General features: G+C 33.3%; 2 protein-coding genes across 2 annotated transcripts in view; both read right to left on the reverse strand.

Annotated features, from left to right (window-relative positions):
* Positions 1-6,390: 6,390 nt before the first annotated feature.
* Positions 6,391-18,235, reverse strand: LOC137615872 (uncharacterized). Its single transcript, XM_068345561.1, has 14 exons — positions 18,137-18,235; positions 17,502-17,669; positions 17,148-17,237; positions 16,474-16,604; positions 16,021-16,213; positions 15,148-15,480; positions 14,742-14,974; positions 13,271-13,334; positions 12,142-12,311; positions 10,279-10,484; positions 9,819-9,987; positions 9,023-9,137; positions 7,080-7,273; positions 6,391-6,474 (listed from the first exon to the last, which is right to left on the reverse strand). Exons 3-14 carry the CDS (start codon positions 17,203-17,205, stop codon positions 6,391-6,393), a joined length of 1,950 nt encoding a protein of 649 aa, XP_068201662.1. The 5' UTR covers positions 17,206-17,237; positions 17,502-17,669; positions 18,137-18,235.
* The window catches only part of LOC137615873 (angiopoietin-1 receptor-like), a 31,345-nt gene continuing 23,666 nt past the window's right edge, over positions 17,322-25,000 (reverse strand). Inside the window, exons 3-12 of the mRNA XM_068345562.1 lie at positions 24,317-24,407; positions 23,496-23,559; positions 22,812-22,948; positions 21,677-21,729; positions 21,250-21,393; positions 20,098-20,214; positions 19,751-19,978; positions 18,137-18,268; positions 17,502-17,669; positions 17,322-17,332 (exon numbers count right to left, since the gene is read on the reverse strand). Coding sequence (XP_068201663.1) covers positions 17,322-17,332; positions 17,502-17,669; positions 18,137-18,268; positions 19,751-19,978; positions 20,098-20,214; positions 21,250-21,393; positions 21,677-21,729; positions 22,812-22,948; positions 23,496-23,559; positions 24,317-24,407 — 1,145 coding nt within the window. The remainder of the gene's footprint in view (positions 17,333-17,501; positions 17,670-18,136; positions 18,269-19,750; positions 19,979-20,097; positions 20,215-21,249; positions 21,394-21,676; positions 21,730-22,811; positions 22,949-23,495; positions 23,560-24,316; positions 24,408-25,000) is intronic.

Raw genomic sequence — 25,000 nt, forward strand, 5'->3', positions numbered from 1 at the left:
TGAATTCATATATGGCTTAATAGCTTTCAGTTTGTTTCCTTCTATTATTTGTATAGATTTCTTGTATAATTAGCTGTATCGTATATGATAACTGGATTAGTTTATTATATGAAAGACTACGAAAAGCTATTTTGCAGGTGAAAATCATATATAGCTTAATGCCTTTCAGTTGGTTTCTTTCTGTTATTTAGATGGATATCTTGTATGAATTTTATTTCTTGTATAGTTAGTTGTATTAGATATAATTATAAGGCCAGTTTGTTGTATTCAAGACTACTAACTAAGAGTTATTCTGCAAGTGAAATTCATATATGGTTTAATAGTTTTCAGTTGGTTTCCATCTCTCTCTCTCTCTCTCTCTCTCTCTCTCTCTCTCTCTCTCTCTCTCTCTCTCTCTCTCTCTCTCTGGCGACTGGAGGACCACTATAAACGCCATGTTCTAAGTTTTCTCTAAAATTGCGTTGAAAAGCTATAGCTACTTATATAAAAATTACTGTGAATTGCTTGTGTTGGGGAATTGAAATGTCATAAGCATTCGCATTGTAATTACTTGAAACACTACTTGCTTGTATTTATTTAAACCCCATATATATATATATATATATATATATATATATATATACTGTCTGTATATATGTATATATATATATATATATATATATATATATATATATATATATACACACAAACACACACACACACATATATACATATATATATACATATATATATATATATATATATATATATATATATATATATATATAATATAAAACATACAAAAAAGACAGTCAAAATTGAAATTGAAATCATAAACACAGTTACAAGTAACATCTGGAGATAAAATAAAATTAACTAAGAGAAAAGTATCTTAAAATTAAATATAAAAAAATTAAAATTGTCTAAGGAGACCAACCTGTCTGGAACAGACTAAAGAACTGAGTGACTATCTGAAGGACAGCATTCAGGAATAAGATTCTAAATTTGCCGGCAGAGGGGGACAGAGGATAATTGGCTGTTTAGTTTGGGAGCCTTTTCTTTAATCATTAACGACTCTGATACTAGTAGAGAGGAGTTGTTTGGCGCTTGAGCAATGATTTCAAAGTTTTTATATGCAATGTTGGTCTTGCATTTACTTGCATGTTCTCTGATGGTTGAGAATTCTTTGGTTTTGAGCGTACATCCAGTTCTATGACTCACTCCCCGATGAGCATCTATACGAACTTTCAGCAATCTTTTTGTGGAACCCACATAATTTCCGAGATTACATCTCGGACAAGTAAACATATAGACCACTGAAGAACGCATTAGATCGGGGAGAGAATCCTTAATTCTAAAAATAGATCCCACTGTCAGGGGATTCTTAAAAATAAATTTAAGATCCAGACTCGGAAAATTGTTTAAAATGACTTTTTTTAATTTGTTTCCCATATTTTCCGTTATTAATAAAAGGCAAAGAAGCATAGAAAATCATTTTTGGTACTATAGGAACTTGAAGTTTAGGTTGGTAATGTTTGGTCAGAAATTTGTTAACTAATCTATAAAATATTTTAGTTGGAAAATAGATGATACGTTAGCTACTTTTAAGCAAAAGGAACATGCTGCTAGGTTTTTAGATTTCATCAATAACGTTCATCCAAACATCAAGTTCACAATTGAGGAGGAAGAAAATAACAAGTTACCATACCTTGACATTAACATCTCAAGAGGGCAGACACGTCTAGAAACTAGCGTATTTAGAAAAAAGACGTTCACTGGTTTAGGCACTAATTTTTTTAGCTTTTGCTTTTATAATTTTAAATTAAATGCCGTAACAACCCTGATCTGCAGGCATTTCATCTTTCGTCTGACTGGACATCCTTTCATAATGAAATAGTTTTTTTGAAGCAGCATTTCAAGAATAACTGTTTTCCAACTAAAATATTTTATAGATTAGTTAACAAATTTCTGACCAAACATTACCAACCTAAACTTCAAGTTCCTACAGTACCAAAAATGATTTTCTATGCTTCTTTGCCTTTTATCAATAACGGAAAATATGGGAAACAAATTAAAAAAGTCATTTTAAACAATTTTCCGAGTCTGGATTTTAAATTTATTTTTAAGAATCCCCTGACAGTGGGATCTATGTTTAGAATTAAGGATTCTCTCCCCGATCTAATGCGTTCTTCAGTGGTCTATATGTTTACTTGTCCGAGATGTAATCTCGGAAATTATGTGGGTTCCACAAAAAGATTGCTGAAAGTTCGTATAGATGCTCATCGGGGAGTGAGTCATAGAACTGGATGTACGCTCAAAACCAAAGAATTCTCAACCATCAGAGAACATGCAAGTAAATGCAAGACCAACATTGCATATAAAAACTTTGAAATCATTGCTCAAGCGCCAAACAACTCCTCTCTACTAGTATCAGAGTCGTTAATGATTAAAGAAAAGGCTCCCAAACTAAACAGCCAATTATCCTCTGTCCCCCTCTGCCGGCAAATTTAGAATCTTATTCCTGAATGCTGTCCTTCAGATAGTCACTCAGTTCTTTAGTCTGTTCCAGACAGGTTGGTCTCCTTAGACAATTTTAATTTTTTTATATTTAATTCTAAGATACTTTTCTCTTAGTTAATTTTATTTTATCTCCAGATTTTACTTGTAACTGTGTTTATATATATACATATATATATATATATATATATATATATATATATATATATATATATGTGTGTGTGTGTATATGTATATATATATATATATATATATATATATATATATATACATATATATACACACTCATATATATATGCACACACACACACACACACACACACACACACATATATATATATATATATATATATATATATATATATATATATATATATACTATAATTTATGGTTCCAGCTTTCCTAATAAAAAATAAAACCTGCTTACACTCATTTTCAAATAATCTCTGAAATCTTTTACATGGTCATCTTATAGTTATTATCAATACTTGCTAATATACAACATTAGTTAGAAAAGCAGGTTGCTATAAGCCCAAGGGCTCCACCAGGGAAAATATCTCAGTGCGGAAAGGAAATAAGGAAATAAACTACAAGAGAAGTAATTAACGATAAAATATTTTTAGAATAGTAACAACATCAATACAAACCTTCCTTATATAAATTATAAAAACTTGAAAAAACAAGAGGAAGTGAGATAAAAAAAGGAATGTGTGCCCGAGTGTACCCTCAAGCAGAAAACTCTAATCCAAGACAACAAAAGACCATGGTACAGAGGCTATGGCCCTATCCAAGACCAGAGAACAATGGATTGATTTTGGAGTGTCCTCCTAGAAGAGCTGCTTACCATAATACCTGAAGAGAGACTTCTGATCTTACCAAGAGGAGAGTAGCCACTGAACAATTACATTGCAGTAGTTAACCCTTTGGGCGAAAAAGAACTGTTTGGGAATCTCAGTGTTGTCAAGTGTATGAGGACAGAGGGGAATGTGGAAAGAATATTCTAGACTATTCAGTGTATGTGTAGGCAAAGAAATATGAGCCGTACCCAGAGAGATGGATCCAATGTAATACTGTCTGGCCAGTCAAAGGAGCTAATAACTCTCTTTAGTGTTGTTGTGTGGCTGCCATACATAATTCTTTTACTGCGACATTCTCTGTATCAAATTCTCTTCTTTTTCATCATACACAAAGTAATTATCATGCTACACAATATCTCGTTCTTTGTGGTAGGCACCATGTTTATTGTAACGCACTGAACACACTACTGGGATCATCGGGCACACCCATCTCTCCATCAACCCAACATTCACGGGTAAGCCCGCCAGAATTTGCCCGTCAACCCGGAGTATGTTGATCTATCCTGCTCATGTGGACAAGCCTTAAGTTTTGCCATCTTCATCATAAGGATTCAGTACAGTACAGTTTTCCAGCTGTGACCAGATTATAAAATGATTTTGTAAATTTGGTATTATGATCAGTGGAACTTCCGAACCTCAAACTATCTGCAAATGCTTTTATGCTAAACAGGCACACGTCTCCTTTCAAAATTTATATATAACTTATCTCACATCATTACTGATCTTAATATAATTCCTATTTTAATTACTTTCTTCATATAAAATGCATTTATTATTTTTTTTCCTTTCTGCACTAGGCTGTTTTTGTTTTTGGAGTTCTTGGCTTTGTAACATTTTGATTTTCTATATAATTTCTAGTTTATTTAGTAATAATACAAATGGTAATAATAGAAGCTCTGAAAAGACCAAGTCCCTCCTGAATCATCCAGAGATTCTAGGACCAGATACATGTTCTGAAGCTTCTTTTTAATCGGACCAATATCGATATTACCGTAAGAAAACAATGTGAGTTTTTTTTTCTCTCTGTTATATTTACAAACGACTTTTCAAAATCAGATGAGTATTTATTTTTTTTTTTAAATTTCCTTTCAGATAAATTACAAAAATACAAAAATAAAAGTAACAATTTTATAGGAAAATGAAACTTTACACACTTAATGCATATATGTATTTATATATAAACACACATATAATGCATATATATGTATATATGTATATATATTTACATATATATATATATATATATATATATATATATATATATATATATATATATAGAATTTAATCTCTTTTTACGTTAGTAAAAAGCTAGCGATATACGAGAGCCCAGCCTCCTTTGATTGGTAAGAATTTAACAACACTCAGCATTGTTTTCAGCCATGAGTTCGGATTGGTTAATCTTCTCTTCCGTCCTCTGCCATCTCGCAAGATTCTACAAAGATAAATGCAAGTCACCATGGAGATATATATAGATATATACTGATATATATATAGATATATACATATATATATATATATATATATATATATATATATATATATATATATATATATATATCGATATATATATATATATATATATATATATATATATATATATATATATATATATATATATATATATATATATATATATATATATATATATATATATATATATATATATATATATATATATATATATATATATATATATATATATATATATATATATATATATATATATATATATATATATATATATATATATATATATATATATATATATACTGTATATATATATATATATATATATATATATATATATATATATATATATATATATATATATGTATATGTATATATATATGTAAACATCATTCATGCATACGCGCACACACACACACACATATATATATATATATATATATATATATATACTGTATATATATATATATATATATATATATATATATATATATATAATGTGTGTGACTGAAAGTACATATGCCTTAGTGCGTCTTATTATGTGGCAGAAGATTGAATATTTCAAATCAGGTTTGGAAAGGTAGTTAAAGAAGAAAGATTAGGTATAAGACAAAAATAGTAATTCGAGCTATAAATGATAATCAAGATAATTAATGTAATAAATAAAAGATACACTTTACGTTGAATGAATAAGGTATTTTAAGAAAAACGTTTCAAGAGGAAGAGTATAAAGTAATGATAATACGTGAAATATTTACAAACAATTAAGAACTTTGAAATTTATATTATGCAATAAAAGAATATGATAATTTACATAAATTATTAATGCTGATTTTTTTTTTTTCATAGAAATTACCTTTCTTATATATGACGAGTGCCTCTTCCTCCTTCTTTGCATGGCACCTCCTATGCGGAAAAAATGTACAACATGATTAAATTAATTTAAGCTAAATTAAATGTAATTTGGTTACCTTATAATTCCCTTTTAGGCAATGTCCCGAATAATGTAATTCACTCGTAAAGAGTTCCAAAAAATGAACCCTAAAAAGTAAGACAGAATGATATACTTTCAGAAAGATAGAAAAAGCAAAACTTTTTAATTTTCGAGTATCCGTAAATTTTGGAACTTCCAAGTGACCTCTGTTACTATGCATAAACTGGATTTTTTTTCCTAGGCCACTCATATATGGTAGAGGCAAGGGGTAGTGCCCTGGCTAGTAGGACAATGGCCTGAATACAGACCATATATACATACGATCCACCCAAGCTACGACCAGGAAAAGCAAGCAATGAGTGCTGATGACTCAGCAGGTAGACCTATAGGCTCCCTCAAACACCCCATTCTTTAGCTCACAAGGATGGTGAGGTTACAGTAACTACGAGATGCTATCGAGTTTGAGCGGGACTAACTCCAGTCCGGTGGTCGCCAGGTAGGGTCGCCACCAAAAATTAGGTCACTGACATACGATATTCTGCTTTATGAAATGTTGCTAGAAGGTTTGAAATTTCATGTTATTTTAAGGTAAATATTTATTTTACTAATTGGAGCTTTTATTTGAAGGCTGATAACTTAGCTGAACTTACTGAGATAGACAAAAGTCAGTGAGGAGGAGTTGAAGGTGTGTGAAAGAAATGGGAGCTGAGAGGTGAGGTACTTCAAAAGAAAAGAGACAAAACAATATATCTTTCAATTTTCAAGTAATTTCAATATTAACATCTAAATATGTAAAATCTTTCTTATTGGCACGGTAAAGAGATGGTGTTTACAATTTCAACCAAATGGTCCAAATAAAATATCATACATATGAATACCATAGTTACGAACGTGACCAGTAAATTTAAACTATACAAGCATTTACTATTTTTTGAGTAGGGAATAGTCTACACAACTAGGAATAGATGTGAAACTGACATTTTACTAGATATTTTAGAAATGAGATCGACATATATTTAGGAGAAAAGACTAAAAAAAGTTAATTTGGTGTTGGTTGTTCTAAAAAAAAAGCGTTGAAAATCTAATCTGCTTAATAATTTGCACGAGTGAAAATTTCTCATGGCAATGTTTATTGTAAATTTTCTTAACCTGTAATTTCTTTCATGAAGGGAGAACTCAATTTCAGATGGAATATGACTATTGCGTGGAGGATAATATAATATTTTTTTTCCTTCAAAGTTGTGTTACAAAAGGATTGTATCATTTTCCAAATTAACATTTAATTAACAGACAATATTCAATGGAAAACTAATCAACATACTGACTTCTGTAGATAGCGACTTGACAACAAGAATTATCACTGACTTCAAGACGATCAACATCAAAATGAATATCACGATCAGCGCTCCTTCCACACAAAGGATCACAAACAGCACAAAGTGTATGTTCTGTTCTTGAGTCAACACGGTCATTGGGTCCTTGAGTTGCTGCCAGACCGTTTGCCAGTGCTGAGGTTCCCCTGAGTGAGGGAAAGATACGCATCGTTAATACTAGTAGAGGTAATAATAATAATAATAATAATAATAATAATAATAATAATAATAATAATAATAATAATAATAACGTTTAGCCTATTTAGTTATTAGCTATCTTCTTCAGGTACCTTTAAGAAAGAATTTAACTGTTATGTTATACCTCAATTACAAAGAATTTTCTCTAAAATTTCGTAAAATACCCACCACTACCGAAATTCTCTTTACATTAGAAGAAAACAAGAAAATACAACTCTTATTGTTTCAAAAGGGATTAAAAAGTAACAGACAAGGATTTACAGGTGACATCCTCTCTTATGGTAACCTTGTGGAAATGTTCCTGGTTACACATCTGTTAGTAATCGATGGATGGGGAGTTGATCGGGGCCCATAATCTATGCTGCTGTGTCATCAGCAGCCATTGGCTAGTCATCCCTGGTCATCGATAGTTTGGATAAGAGCTCTGGGTAATAGTGCAAAACAACAGCCAGCCGTTGAGCTGGTACCACTAGGAAATTATTGGGTCCTTTGGCCTGATAGTGCTACATTGGACCCCTCTCTGGTTATTGCTCATTTTTACACTGCTTATACATAACCGAATAGTTTGACCTATACTTTACACATTCTCCTATTTCCTCATACACCTAGTAATACTTAGATAAATCAATAATGTTTCTTCATTCAAGAGGTTAACTATTGCACTGTAATTGTTCAGTGGCTACTTTCTTCTTGGTAAACCAGCTAAGGAAAACAGCTCTTCTAGGAGGACACTCCAAAATCAAACAATTGCTCTCTAGTCTTGAGTAGTGCCATAGCCTCTGTACCATGGTCTTCCACCGTCTTGAGTAAGAGTTCCCCATTTGTTTCCTCAGTTCCTTTCCTCACTGGGCTATTTTCCTTGTTGGAACCCTTTGGCTTATAACATCCTGGTTTTCCAACTAGGTTTGTAGCTTAGCAATAATGATAATAATAATAATAATAATAATAATGGATGCTGATCATATGTTTACATGGCACTGCACAATGTCCTACTCCTTACCCCAGCTGCTTATGAGGATACTATGGAGGTTTGACTTTTAAACGCAGTTTGGAGTGAGTTTCAACTAAATTACTTTTCCATCTTTAAATCATCATCTCTGTCCAGTCGTTATCATCAAAGAAATAATGGTATAGTGGTATTCCGTTATCACCTTCGTATTTTAAGGAATAAGAGCCATTCCATTATTTACAAAGATGAAGATGAAATAATGACTGCATGTAGACCTGAGTAGACGCATACTCAAAGGGCAAAAGAAAATAATATAAGAACTGAACGTAGTAATCAGGAAAATAGATGGCGATGGAGTGAATGTCATGTGTTGTATCTTGTGAGGCAGATCTGGTAAATATGATGCTGAGGATTTTGAAAGGAAGTTCAAGTAATGGATTCCAGATTTCGTTTAATTGAAGAACAAATGAATAAGAGAGGAATGAGAAACGTTTCATTGCGGTAGAAGGGCAGGCGTAGAGGTAGAATGCCTCTGCTATGATCCGGGTATTGCCAAGACAGTGTGCAAACAATAGCAATTTTCGTCATATGGTAATAACGATTATCACTTTGGCAAACAAAACAAAAACACATGGGTAAGATGAAGAGACATGTACTTTTAAGTAGAAAGTTTTCGATATTTTGAAGAACCTGAAGAAAGAAATGCAGTTCATGGAAAAGTACTATGCACTTTCTTTTCAAGTACTACCTTGCATATCTGTGATGCCAAGGACTCCAATTGAGTACGACTCTCCGTGCTCTAAAGGACAATTTTGAAATCCTCCGTAAGTATTGCCATCACCCACTTCAATTTGACCGTAAGTCTGAAAGGAAAGAGAATAGCAACTTTAATATGGTTTAGTTAAACTTTTCATGCGAACTGAGTTTTATCACTGTAGTTATTTGAAATTAAATTTACCACTATTTTCCAATGTTTTAAAATAATTTATGTAACTTTTTCATTTCATGAGGAGTCTTTGAGATTTACAGAATTAATAGACATTAATTCATTATGCAGTTGGTGGTATATTCTAGAAATAATAGAATTTTAATTATAAACACATAGTTCTAGTGAGGTGCATTTGGTTGAAGTTTGTTCTCTGTCTATATGGGCAAATTAACATTTTAAAAGGTTTTCCGAAATTTGTATTGATGTAGACTTAAATACAGGACTTAGAATACCAATGACTTGAGCAGATCCTGGCTCAACATACATTTAAAAAAGAATGTTTCTTCGTGTAAAATCAGGTTTCAGAGATGCTTTAGTGAAACTCCGATACATCTTCTCCATTTAAACATGGTAACTATTGTCGGCTGTAGCAGTTGCTTTGACCAATTCTCTTATTATCATTATTATCACTATAGCTAAGCTACAACCCTACTTGAAAAAGAAGGATGCTATAGGCCCAATGGCTCAAGAAGGGAAAATAGCCTAGTGGGAAAAGGAAACAAGGAAATGAATAAGAAAAATGAAGCAATAAAACATTGAAGATTATTTTACTCACTGCAGGAAGAACAGCAGCAATCCAGATTGGTTTTCCACACAAATGTTTTTCTTGAGAATTTTCTTGTCTGCTTCTGAAATCGCTCAGAAGCTCGAGGCTTTTATTTCTTATGTCGTGTCTTTGGATCTGGATATCTTTCTTGATACGTTCAACAAATACCACGAGGTTGCTGTGATTAGTAGAAATACAAATATGATTGATTTGTATTTAATAAGAACGCTTCTCCAAGAAGTAATGAAATAGCTATGATCAAAAGTAGAAATGTATTCTTTAAGTAATAAGGACAGACACTCAGCCCTATTTGAACGAAGATGTAAGAGAAAATATCATCATTTCTTTTAAACGAACAAAAAACATATTTATTCAGGTACGTTAATTCATGTTTTTTTTTATTTATTTATTTTTTTCAACTGAAATTAACAACGAAATTTACACACAATAACTCAGAGAATGACCTTACGTTTCGGATTCTCCTGCGTTAGTAAGTTTCGGTAGGGTCAGTGGAATAGTAGAATTGGTAACCATGTTGTTATTTCTTCGAACAGAACCCCGGAATACTGGCAAAGGTCTTGTAGACATCTCGATCTCCAATCTCTCCCCACAGAACATAACGTTACAGCAGTAGGCCTCTATTGTATACTTGGTCCCCGATGACAGATTCTCAATCTATGGAAAAAAAAAAACACATTCTGTAAATGGATATGCAAACCTGTCTATGGGTAATGCATCTTTAACCTTTGCAGTTTCAAACAGATGGGTAAATTCAGGAAGATCATGGATTTAGATCCATACCTAAAATAAATCTTTATAAACTCATTTATTTCAGCAAGTAGACCCATTGGATGCCCAGCCTCTGCTTAGTTTACAAGAATCCCAAAGTTCTGTATAGTAATGAAAACTATCGTGGTTGTGATGGCATATTGGAAACATCCCTGCCTGGCGTTCTGCCAGACTGGGTTCGAATCCCGCTCGAACTCGATAGTTTTATGCAGTGTCTGCAATCTCGCAATCCTTGTGAGGTGAGAATAGAGGTTTTAGGATGCTTATAAGTCTACCTACTGAGTCATCGGCCGCTATTGCCTAGCCTTCTCTGGTCCTAGCTTGATGGAGAGGGGCTTGGGCGCTTATCATATGTAGGCTATATATGGTAAGTCTCTAGGGCATTGTCCTGCTAGCTAGTGCAATGTCACTGTCCCTTAGTTCTGTCATTCATGAACGGCCTTTAAACCTTTAAATGAGCACGGCATGAACTCCGACCCACATATCGAGAATAACTGACAACCCTTTTTTTAACAGTTTCTCCCTTCTTTAACTTTACTAATCTTTCAATCTTATAAATATTGACATATTTCTGATACCATATCATTTATTACAAGTTACTGGTTGACGTATGGCTTTAAAAAAGAACGGTTAGAATTTTCTCCGAATCTAAGTTAAATTTGATACCATAATGAAGGTGTCTGTTCGAATATCATTGGATATCTTCATGTTATAGTAACATCTAAAAAAGTATTGTTTCTTCTCTCTCTTTCACTATAACACAGAACTGACAAATAGAAAACACAGACAAATAGAAAGACTCTTACGTGAGTGATAAAGATGGCCTTTCCTGTAAATGAGCTTGTATAAACATTTACTTGAATTACCCTTGTTTTGATGAACATTATGCTGTTCCTTATTACATAGACCGTAATAATCTTATCTGCCATTTCTTAAGTTCGAATTTGGTTTTATTAATCTACACTTTCAAGAATATATATATATATATATATATATATATATATATATATATATACATACATACATGTATAAATGTGTATATACACCTATATGTATATCTTTAATATAAAACATACACATAGTGATATAGCCTATTCATATTATACACACACACACACACACACACACACACACACACATATATATATATATATATATATATATATATATATATATATATGAGTATAAGTGTGCGTATGTACATCTTTTCCATTAATACTGATTGCTTTATAGCTATTGTAAAAAGGTATATCTTCCTATAATACCAAAAATCTTGACCATTGCTATCAATCAACTTCATGCCTCCACGGCAAAATTGAATAAAAGTGTTAATTCGTTGTCAGCAGAGATGCTTTACAATTGCAAACTAGAGAAACAGCACGGCCCCAATTTCAAAGCCAAAGCCACTCAGAAATAACATATTGCTTGATACCGAAAACATTTACAGTAAATCTGCCATCTTACCACACCATAAAGTGGACATAATTGAGTAATAAAATCTGGGTATTTTGGCAACACTACAATTTTTGTTTGAGATACTAACCTCACATTTCATAGTTTCACTGTCTCCCTGGAAAGGTAGCACGCAGGACTCCTTCGGTCCTGCAAACGTACAGTTCCTCAACCTTCCTCCAGGAGAGGATGGAGGGTCGATAGAAACATGAAGGGCGTTCTTGTAGCGTTCCCCCTCCCGTAGAAGTGGTTCACTGGGCTCTTCATGGCGAAAGAGAACATTATCTTGAGCGGATTCTGATCTTCGTTATGAATGATCAAAACATGACGAGAGAGAGAGAGAGAGAGAGAGAGAGAGAGAGAGAGAGAGAGAGAGTCTTCAAAATCTGACAATCTATTTTGCAACTTGACGGGAGGATCAAATGAGAGAGAGAGAGAGAGAGAGAGAGAGAGAGAGAGAGAGAGAGAGAGAGAGAGAGAGAGAGAGATGATTTACTATAAAGTCTTCAACCTTCAAGCATACATGCGATTACACCATCAATTCATAACTAGCATATGTATAGTATTCAAGAATGCAGGTATGTATGTAAGTTGTTGTTTTCATATACATAAAAAGGTGTAGGAGGGAACACACATACACACAAGCATTCAAATAGAACTAAATAGTTTAGATTAACTTCATTCTAACATGAGTTTGAACACTGTGGCTTGTATAAATACGTAGATATCAAATGAGTTTTGAGGTTTCCTTTCTTGAAGAATTGTGTCCGAGAATGGGCTTTACAATTCTTGAATGAAGGCATTACATAATTCGCAAAAAAAAGAAAAACTTTTTTTTTGTTTCTTTACTTTTTATATCTCGAAAATAGTTGAGCCTTTGAAAGGGATAATCATGAGAACTCTAGGAAAACTATCAGGCAGCTGAAGCTGATAAAAGATTGATTTCTGAGATAGATTAAGAATGAAAGCATAAAACAAGAAAATCTGTAAAAAAAAAAAATGTTTGCAGAACGAGGTGAAAAGGCTGACGTTAGAGTAATTTTATGGCAAGATTTTCAAGAGACTAGAATATCAATAGTTTGCTTACGAGTAAAATTAAGCACAAATATTATTCATACATCCCTAAGACAACAATAATTCATTAGCTACAGCTCAAAACACGAGGATTGAACGGTTGGAATAGGAAAAAGAAAGGACGCAAGGTTTCAGATTTAACATACTTGCATATGTCGAAAAGTTGAATTCGTGTTTTTGACTCTGGAAATTCGAAGTTTCCGCTGTGATCTGAAAAGATGCGTTTGATTAAAAGCGGTAAGGTAACTTTATAGAACTTTCAATTTTAGGACAGAAATACATTTCTAGTCTACCACTTTCGCTACTACTACTACTAATACTACTACTACTACCATTGCTACTACTGCTATTACTAATACGACAGGCACTGCCGTTACCGTTGCTATTATAAAGAAGATTCAGTATTCTTACCGAGTGATAATATTAAAGTTTTGCTTACTATAAGTAATTGCCGGCAAGATACATTTCACTAACTTTTAACCCCTAGAACACGAGAGAACGAATCACTAAATAAATTCTTCTTTAGCTTAAGAACTGATATGTAAGCACAAAGGGAATGGGGGTACGTATGCACTGGGTATGCGCAAGGGAACAGGATACGTATGCACTGGGTATACATGTAGAGAAGGGTGCATGTATGGGCTGGGTATGGTCAATTGGAATGGGATATTTATGCACTGGGTATGTGCAAAGGGAATGATGCATGTATGCGCTGCAAAGGGAATGATGCATGTATGCGCTACAAAGGGAATGAGATATGTATGTACTGGATAAGTGCAAAGAGAATGGCGCATGTATGCACTGGGTATGCACACAGAGAATGGCGCATGTATGCACTGGGTACTCACGAAGGGAATGAGTTATGTATGTACTTGATATGTGCAAAGTGAACGGCGCATGTATGCACTGAGTCTGAATCAGTAGATAGAGATGACAAAAGCTATTTCGTAGGGACTCCAGTCATGGAATCAACTAAGTGAGTGAGTTTTGCCTCTCCTAAAATTACACTTACGAAATGATAGTCCACACATTAAACTTAGGAGGAAAAGGCTCCTATTACTCTTTATAGAAAAAAAAGAATTCCTCCTTTTCCCACAACAGTTCTACCTATCTGTTTGTGCCTCATCTCCTTATTCACCACACTCGGCAACCCTTACCGATAATCAACTACCTCCTTCAGTAGCAAAGCTTCCACTGAGCTTGGAAGCAACTCGCTTGTACAATGTATATGAAAACAACTCACCCTTGCTCTATCGTTCATATCCCGAAAAATAACTATCATATTACAAAAGTGAAATAGTAAGTGATATCTGAAAAATAGTTAACCTATTACGATAACTTAATGGTAAGTGGAAAACGTCTTATTTTCCCAACTATATAGTGGTCCTATGCTCTGCAAATTCTAGTCGTTCATTCATCCTAACCCTGGGGAAGCCTTTGACTTTTGTACAAAACAAACACACATGAAAAAGCATACCAGAATACTTAAATCATGATTACATTAGAGGTTTTACTAAAAGAAAATGATGAAATGTGCAAATCATAATCTGAATTAATAGAGAGGGAAAAAGTGTATAAAGAGAAGAATGCTTTAAAAATCATATGCTTCTTTCTTACCTGTGCCCTATAAGTGGGTCCCTTTTCCAAATGACTGATTATGGAACAATACGAATAGCCATTAACACCTAAGCAATTACCAACATCTTCAGAAGAGATTTCGTAAACTTCGTCTTCGACGGTTATTTTGTAGCCTAAGATTTTGCCATTAGATGGGCATGGTGCATTCCACACCACTTTCGCGTTAGTTTCATTCCAATGAAATACCTTCAGATCCTTGACAGGTGGTGGTGCTGGCGAACAATAAGAATATTGAAAAATTATCATTCCTAGTCATCTCTCAAGAGCAAAATATTTTCCAAATGTTTTAAGTTGTTAGTTGAGAAGGCTATTTATCTGTATACTAAAGTTACTCTTAATACCATCTTTATTTGAATGTGTCATTTATTGCATTGATAAAACCAACCTGTTTCATCTGTATATACAGGGGCTGTAGTTCGTTGCTCAGGTACAGGGACTTGTTTGACTTGTACTCCAGGCAAAAACTTATGGCCAGGTATCAATCCAGAGAAGGTGTGGTTGACTCTTCCGCTGTAGATCTGATCGATTTCAGTAGGCAGTAATTCAGATTCTTCGATCGTAAGGTTAGTGCCATTACAATCATCATATGAGAGGGAAAAGGAAAGTTGTGCGCTAGGACCATTGTAATGAACACAGGTTCCATCAACCTCAGCAGAACACAGAACACTATCAAAGCCTTTCGGGACACACATCAGCTCCGTAACATTCAAAGTTGGTACTGAAAGATTTCCAGAAATATTTATTAATGCGTCAAATCTAATAGACTTCATTGAAAGCTCGTTTTTGTAGTTGAGTTTAAAGACACTGAAACAAGACCGAGGACTGATATATCATGTCTCAACTGAATTAAATTTAAATTGTATCGTTTATAGGTCAAGGAAAAAAAAAATATCAATAGCCTAAAACAGCGGTTACAAGTCAATGCATACCTAGGTAAGACAATGCATATTGCTAATACATTAAGAAAAAAAGATGCAAGTGTTTTTTTATGAAGAACAATAGAATCTTATGCACTGAGAAAATTTCTGACAAAAACTGATAAAGATGTTGGATGTTGTTTGGGACATACATTCCAGGCAGTTTGAAGGAGTCAATTAGGAAAAGAGAGGCAACCGTGTTCACAGGAATGTTTTAGGTAATAGTAATAATTTTAGTAATTTAGATAATTTAGATATCAACATTTTCAATTATTTTAATGATAATATTAATCATTCTAATAATTTGAATAAGTAATGCACTGATTGCCTCATTTCTTTACCTTCTATGCCTGTTCCAGCTGTGTCGCATTCCTCAACAGTTGTCTTTGCATCAAATTCTCTCTGGATAGAGAGGCAGACGTTGTATGATGCGTGGGCCTCAAGACCACTGATGACTATCGGCTGTTTTTCTACAACAATCTTGTTCCATTCTTCATCTCGTTCCTGGTAATTGCAACTCATATGGGTCAGCAGCTGTGACACGGAATCATCCCCACACATTAGCTTTTTATTTTCACAGGTAATTTGCTATTTTGAATGCGTTCTGTTTAACCGCTTTACCAGGATGAAGATTTTTAGATTTTTAGCTTTAATTTGTGTCAAACGGCGAAAATAGAATTTATTTCAACTTTTTCATTTCCTGATATTTTTTAAATTTCTAGGATCGATTGATAATTATTATGTAATGTTTATAAAAACTTGAAAATTATCTTCAACAGTTGAAAAATGCTGACCTTATAGCCAACATGATAAAGCAACTTATCTTGCTGCTCTTCTTCATCCTTGGCAGAGCTTTCCCAAGATAAAGTTAGACTTCTGGGATATATCACTTCGATCTCCATGTTCTTTGGGGGTGATGGTGGACCTGTGGAAGATATTCAAGTAAATAAAAGACGATATGACTTCATTTGAATCGAAAAGTCAGTTTATAGCATGAAAAGATTAATATTATCAGATAATTCAATATACATATATTACATAATAATGCTTTTGAAAAGTAGATGCCACTTCGTAATCATTTTTTGACATCGTTGTCATCCTAGTCAAAATCTCAAACAAATTAATTTATTCACTTGGTTCATTTCGTGAAGTTTCATTCACTCTTAATTTTTCTGTGGAACGTTAATGGTTGGCAAAATCATTCCAAAATGGGACAACTTATTTTTGATGTCATATATCCATTAAAAAACCGTTGATTGAATCACATCCTCAATATGTAAAAAAACAACTTGCTTACATATGATTAATAATCATAGGATGATTGATACTTTTAAATAGAAATGAAAATAGATATTTTATGGACATGTAGCTAAGAAGAAAGCTAACTCGGACGCAAAATCCGAGTAATACTATGATCCTTTTAATAATCTTTGATGGAATTTCAATCACCGATGAGTTTGGTACTTACATTTCCCCGTGACTGGGTCACAGTCATTGGTTTGGCACTTCTCAAAGCAGCTACCCATACACCCAGCGCCCTACTCACCAAGGTCACATGCTAAGATATGGTTGTGAAGATATAAGATTGAAAAAGGTAAACAAAAGGGGAATAAAATGGTAGATCACCAAAGTACTTGATAGCCTAATCAACATCTGACAAAATTAAAAATTAGTTGTAATAGAAATTGATAATTGAATTTGTGATGATATATTTCTACATAGAAAAAACTTTCTTAAAATTTGAAAAGGTTAATTCAATATTTGACAACTGAGTTAATTTTTCTTAGCAAGAATGAAAATATAATCACTGTGTCCAACTCACACTGGTCACACAACACGCCTTTGTATCCTGCGGTGCAAGTACATCCTAGAGGATCTGGAAGACAGAATGTGAGTCCTTCACAGGAATCCTCCACAGGTAGAGGAAAGATGAACTCTTTCTGGCTGCACTGCAGTTTACAATCGTTGCCAATATAGCCTTTAGGGCAAGCTAAGACCAAAGATAAAAGAACAAGAAAAGGGAAAGATATAATTGTCAATGATGTAGTTAGGGATACATTTCCTCAACAACAATTAGGTTAAATTTCCACTACATTTCATGGGATTTAAAGAGAATAATTATTCATATTAAGGAATTAGAAATTTATATGTCAATGGTGATGTGAACAAAGAAAAATAGATCAAACTTATTTCACTGGTTAAGGACCAAATTAGGGTTTCCAAGTGTGGTTTTGGCTGTGTTAGTTGTGCTTATCAAAATTTGCGAAAGGTAAATACTTGGTCTTCAAGAATTAAACAATCAAATAAAAGGGCAACTCTAAACAAACGAAAGAAAATCCTCAGGAACTGTATCATTACATTTAAAGTTTTTATTTAAAGATATAGGGCATGAGGAGTTCTTTAAAAGAAAGGAAATTTAAATAAGAAGTTCTACAGAGAGCAAGGTCTTCACGTTACCTATTTGGCACAAGTTCCCAGTGACTCCAGGTGGGCAGATGCACTCTCCTGTGTAACTGTGGCACTCACCACCATTCTTGCATTTCGGGCAAGCGTGTTGGCACTCACCCCCGTACTTTCCTTCCTCACAATCTACAAGAATAGTGATCATACTTTATTGTTTTTGGTATCTTTTACAAAAGAGTTTTTGAAGTTGAAAGTACTGGGTGTGTGACATGGTTGTTTCAAGAAAAGAGTGTACCTCTTAGGGACCTTCCAAACGACAGAGCAAATCTTGGTCGAATAAAACTGTTACCATATCAAAATGGTACGAAGTGGGCTTTAAATAAGAGAAATTATGAAACCTGATATGGCAACAAAAATTTATACTATATCCAACTCTCCATACAACCAGTTTACTTGTCCGCAAAGCAAATGTTGACGGGGATTCCTTCTTTTCATGGTTATGTGGTAATAGTTTCGGTCGACGAATATTTGCTCTGCCGTCAGTAAGATCCCTTAAATATCAGACGATTCCTAATGGTTGAAGGGAAAATTTCAGAAACGCAATACGATAAATATTAAGCAAGTAGAATCCCGTATCATTAATTAAGGGTTATAGAAAGCGAGTTTGAACAACCAGCTAGTTAGAAGCTGCGAAAGAAGATGGGAAACACTAAGAAAATATTTACAAAATATATAGGAAATTCAAGCAAATAACTTCTATCAATTGTAGCTAGATTAATTTACTGGGGAAAATTGTTTTGTGTCTATTGGGTAGCATTAATGTAAATTGGATATATGAAATTTATTTTTACTCTCTAATCGAAGAGAAAGTGGCCTTCACCTGATCTTAATAACTGAGAAAAGGGGAAGAAAAAAAAATAAAATAAGAATGGTTTTTACTTTATAGATACTGATTTTTTGAAAATTAAATTTCAATGTACAAAAGCTAAGATGCTCATTCGATTTGTTATCCAAAGTATTCCAAATCTAAAATATTTCAGGCTGATATTTTGCGAACAAGAGCCCGTGCTAGTATAAGACTAATCAAACAAAAAGAAGGGAGAACCCATGCTTATGGATAGTATTGAGCATATTACTGTGGCAGAGGACATCATTAATAATTCCTATTCCTCGTTCTTGTGATTTCAGAAATAGATAAACCATCATGTTACCAAACACGTTTAATTTGGTAGCTGGCCAGATCAAAGTTCAAACTTGCACATAATGTTTTATTTTTTTTTTTTTCTACTTTTGGACAGGCTGACATAAGTCTCTTTATCGTTTACTTATGAAAGATCTATTCTAATGTTGTTGCTTTTCTTAAAAGGGATTATTTAAATTGTTCACTACTTCTCTTGTAGCTTAATTATTTCCTTATTTCCTTTCCTTACTGGGGTATTTTTCTCTGTTGGAGCCCTTGGGGTTATAGCATCATACTTTTCCAAGAAGGCTTTTAGATTAGCTAGTAATAATAATAGTAAAAATAATGATAATAGTAACAACAACAACAACAATAATAATAATAATAATAATAATAATAATAATAATAATAATAATAATAATAATAATAATAATAATAATAATAATAAAAACAAATGTAGGATATTTTCTGGAATCATTGATCCTTACCTCTTATGATAATGTTAAAATAGGCCCCTGATATACCATCGCCTGCATTATAAAGAGCATTGACTTCTGGCTGCACATTGGCATAGTTCAAGCTCACTTCGGAAGAATGCCCGTTAGGAAAGCGTCTGACCACTACATCATTAGGCAATGCATCTGGCTGGGAAAATCGCACTTGGAGAGCATCACCTTTACTTGCTCTAAATGTATACTGGGTCGTCTTGTATTCAGCTAAAAACAAAGAAGATGGAAAGCTACAAAATCATAACTGGTGGTGTTTTGCCAGACATGATTATTATGAAATATGCATCATAATTGCTCATTTGATGACTGTCGGTATGCAAACTTACCGTTGTGGAATATAACGGGGCCAAATACATCAGAAGCCGGGGTTCTTCCCAGGCAGCGGAAGGCGTGTCGGTTTTCAGAACTATGAGATTTAGTGATGACTTTCGAGGGACTTGGCTCTGAGAAAGTTGTGGATTAATTATTGTTAGAAAATAAGATAAGAATAAATCTTCTCAATACAAAGCACTTTGGCTCTGGTAAAATCGCTTGCTACTTATTTTTTTTCAGTGAAATGTCAACAACAAAACCAAATTTCTTATGATGTTGGTGATATGGCTTCCATAGACATAAAAGGTCATACTTATAAGTGAGTCTCATTTCCCGGATTTCTTTCGGGATGAACTCAGGTCACTTTATAAAAAAATTAACCTTGGTAGTTTATCTTTTGGAGATGTCAACTTCCAAACTCGTTTGAATTTTGCTCGTCCAACTCATAGCATGGTAGGTAGGTAATAGAACGACTTTACACACATATGTATATAATGATATATTTATATATATGCACACATATATACAGTGTATATATTATAATACATACGTTCATTAATGTATATATGCATATGCATAACATATATATGTATATATGTACACATATATACATATATATAGTAGATAGGCGAATTAACGCTCAACAAATAAATGGTGCAAAATGTTGAGGCATGTACTTTCGTTTACCTACTGTATATTGTATTTACATGGTATGATATATATATATATATATATATATATATATATATATACACACACACATATATATATACATATATATGTATATATATGTGTGTATATATATAGGACACATGTATATATTCACATATATTCATATATATAAATATAGATTTATATACATATATATACATACATATATATGTATATATATATTGTGCATATATATATATATATATATATATGTGTATATATATATATATATATATATATATATAAATACCTATATATACATATGTGTGTGTATATATACTGTGTATATTTAGGTACCGTCTGTAATGATGTGGCCTGTTCCAATAAAATATTTAAAATCATCCCTTCAACAAAGACCCTTTGAATGCATAAACAACTCTCGGAATAAAGATTTCCAATCACTCGAAAGTAAAAGTTAATTTTAACAAGAGATTTCAGAGAAATTCTTGCAGTACCCTGTGGGTTATCAATATCCCCGTAGTTCCATCTCGTGATGCTATTGGTGGACAATGTATTGTTTGGGTCTTCTGAAAGACACAAGATGTTCAGTTGCTCATTTTGGTAGTTGTTGTGGACCAAAAGAACGTCGCCTCTCACCTCTGGAAGACATGAAATTGGAAAGAAACGAGAGAGAGAGAGAGAGAGAGAGAGAGAGAGAGAGAGAGAGAGAGAGAGAGAGAGAGAGAGAGAGAGAGAGATAAATGTTAAGTGAAGTATTCAACATACTTCATCTCTCTCTCTCTCTCTCTCTCTCTCTCTCTCTCTCTCTCTCTCTCTCTCTCTCTCTCTCTTATATGATAACTATTAACTGAAAAAACTAATAATCCTTTCTTAAACATTTCAAATATTTAAGAGAAATAAAAGCAAGGTGTCTAAACTTACTTTCAGTAACGAGAGTTTCGGTGCTCACCGTATACACAGATCCACTTGGCTCCCTGCAGTAAGGTACGGTGGAGATTAGCATTCTTTGTTACTGGTTGGTTTTTTCCATGAAAATGTTTGATCTACGAAAATACTTCTATATTGATAGTCAAGACACGTACCTATGTTTTTAGCTATCTATCTCTTTATTATTTCATCTGTCTATACTAACGAAAACTTCCTAAAGAATCAAACGGGGATTAAAAGGTTGTTTGCTCCGGGGTTTAATCTCGTCTTATCAAATAACGTAATCCTGTTCTGTCTTGCAAGTTAAGGTTTTTTTTTCTTGATAAAATGACATTTTGGCAGCTGTCAATCATCACCGGTGAAGGGAGAGATTACCGAAAGAGAAAATATTTCTCCTCATTGGAGATGACATTTTTCTTGTTAATCTTAGTCTTTGCATCAATCCTTTCTGCGTAGTAAATTGATTGATAGATTTTTGCAACATGGATTCTAATAACTCGATAGATAGATTATGACTCACAGGGAATTTTGAGACATCTTCAGTGTGGATAATATATTATCCTTCCTTGGCGAGAGAAGAATCTAGGTTCATTTCTTAATAGTAAAACGATAAGTAGATATATATCAAAATAACTTCTTTCCAATTTTCTAATTAAAGATTGACTAACTGGTGATCCGGATCACCACCAAAATCTAATCACTTCCAAGTTAGCCTTTTTCCAACATATCTTGAAATTTTCATCAAAACTCATCTGTCGATTATTGGGTTAGGCTGGTGACAAAAAAGAAAAGAAAAAAAAAATCAGAAGTGAAAACATAACTTCCTTGGCGAAGGTAAAAATTATATTATTGATAATAGGGTAGGATTCTCTTGCTCTGACACCCTTGTTCTGTCTTATTTATCATCCTTTTAGAAGACTTTATAGTTATATATAAAAGATTCATGTTAATATTGTTACTGTTCTTAAAATATTTCATATAAATAATTCATTACCTCTTTTCAGTATATTTATAATAATAATAATAATAATAATAATAATAATAATAATAATAATAATAATAATAATAATAATAATAATATGGTTGAGTGTCTTTTCTGCTACTGAATAATATCTGAACGGATGCTTACAAGCCTTCAGAGCACACTCTGTTTCTGCAGGTGCCCTGAATAACCCTCCCAGGATCGTCCTTTCGCTGTGCAAGCAGAATTCCACCGCTCAGACCTAGCGCTCCAGCGTGAAGTCCAGCTAGACAAGCGTCAGATTTCTGTTCGTTTTGAGGGAAGGAATAGTTTATTGTTTGTGTTTATACCCGACTTATGAGATATGTTACTGGGGATTTAAGCAAACTACTGAAAGATACGCAAGTGTCTGGCTATGTATATTTCTTTCCGGTCACGCAGAGCATCATTGCCAGACGTATAACTGCTAGCTGTCTCTCCGTCCCTCGGGTGGGTGGGAGAGGGAGCTGTCATACCCTGGTGAGAGGGGGTACCTCGAGTGATACACTCGGAAACCACAACTGTCGTGCTGTAGTTAGGAAATGGGAAGGGGTGGCAAGGATTGAATCTGAGTCTGTGCAATATATATATATATATATATATATATATATATATATATATATATATATATATATATATATATATGTGTGTGTGTGTGTGTGTGTGTGTGTGTGTGTACATAAGCAGATTTCTCATGAATAAACAAATTAAAATCATATTTTTCCATTGAAATATGTTCAAGTTCAAGACTTTGTTTATAAACAAATATTTCTGTCATTTTTCTGTAAATAAAAAAAAAACTGTTAACTATACCTCTCCGTAGATCAGAGTTCCGTATACTTTCCTCTTTGTCTGGGTCATGCATTCTTTCTCACACCTTTGAATGGAAAAATACAAAAAATGAGAGAGAGAGAGAGAGAGAGAGAGAGAGAGAGAGAGAGAGAGAGAGAGAGAGAGAGAGAGAGACTTCTTTATCGATATCTAATGGTAAATATTAATTGATTATATGCAATAGTTTTCAATCAAATAAGTATGTTGCAAGTAAAATTTGATTTAAAGAACTACAGATCATTCTTTTGATGTCTTTTGAAACATAAGATGTTGGACTTCGATGTTGTAAATGTTTGTTTTGTTAATTTAGGAATATGGATAACACAAATTAGGAAAATAATGATAATGATGCTAATGATAATAACAATGACACTAAAAATAAGTAATAATAGTTATGATAATAATTATGAAAATGATATCTAAAACGGTAGCACTTCTTAAATTCACCAATAATAATAATAATAATAATAATAATAATAATAAAAATAATAATAATAATAATAATAATAATAATAATAATCATTGTAAATGCAGTGATATGAATGTTAAGAAAATCTGATAGCTTCATCACTACCAGCGAAAGCACGACTTACATCTGCTCTCCCGACTTCAATAATTTCCCTCCTTCAAGAGATCGAAAGGTCCCCAGCTTCCCCTGTGTTTACGTTAAATCCCGCCATTTTGCAAGTCCGGCCTGCAGAATTTCTTTGGGTTAGCCTACCCCCACGGCTCATGTTTAAGAAAAAAGTATAAGATAAGGAGATGCTGAATTACAGGAAGAAAGGAGCTAAATTATATCTCACCTGAAGGATCCGTCACGGATGTCCTCAAGAATGGGGCAAGCGCTGGTGAGTCCCGGCCACAGCGACATCGTCAGGACCACTATTGCCACTACTGAAGGGGAAAGAAAGATCATTTCATAAGGGCTTGGTCCTGTGAATCTTATATTTTATAAAAGGGCATTTTCCTTTGGATCTTAATGTCTTAAAGGGATCTTACCCTTTCGATTTTATGTCTTAAAATTGTCTTTTCCTTTGAATCTTATGTCTTAAAAAGGACCTTTTCCTTTAGATCTTATGTCTAAGAAGGGGTCTTTTCCCTTGGACCTTATGTCTTAATAAGGGTCTTTTTCTTTGGATCTTATGTTTAAAAGAGACTTTTCCTTTAGATCTTATGTCATAGATAGGGTGTTTTCGTTTTAATCTTAACTCTTAAAAAGGGCCTTTCTGTTTGGATTTTATGTCTTAAAAAGGGCCTTTTCGTTTGGATCTTATGTCTTAATAAGGGTTTTTCATTTGGATCCTATGTCTTAAAAGAGTCTTTTTCTTTGGATCTTATGTCTTATAAAGGGTCTTTTCTTTTGGATCATATGTCTTAAAAAGGGCCTTTCCTTTTTGATCTTATGTCTTAAAAGGGTCTTTTCCTTTGGATCTTATGTCTTAAAAAGGGTCTTTTCCTGTGGATCTTATGTCTTAAAAAGGATCTTT

Source organism: Palaemon carinicauda, chromosome 22 (genome assembly GCF_036898095.1).
Source record: "Palaemon carinicauda isolate YSFRI2023 chromosome 22, ASM3689809v2, whole genome shotgun sequence".
Classification (NCBI taxonomy): Eukaryota; Metazoa; Arthropoda; class Malacostraca; order Decapoda; family Palaemonidae; genus Palaemon; species Palaemon carinicauda.

What these genes read in the sequence shown, in the direction of transcription:
- LOC137615872 (XM_068345561.1), bottom strand. Translation starts at nt 17,205, where the DNA reads ATGGGTAGCTGCTTTGAGAAGTGCCAAACCAATGACTGTGACCCAGTC. An exon ending in AGCTGGAACAGGCATAGAAG is followed by an intron (nt 15,481 to 16,020) that starts GTAAAGAAATGA and finishes GAAATCTTTCAG; the next exon opens with TACCAACTTTGAATGTTACG. An exon ending in TGTATATACAGATGAAACAG is followed by an intron (nt 14,975 to 15,147) that starts GTTGGTTTTATC and finishes ATTGTTCGCCAG; the next exon opens with CACCACCACCTGTCAAGGAT.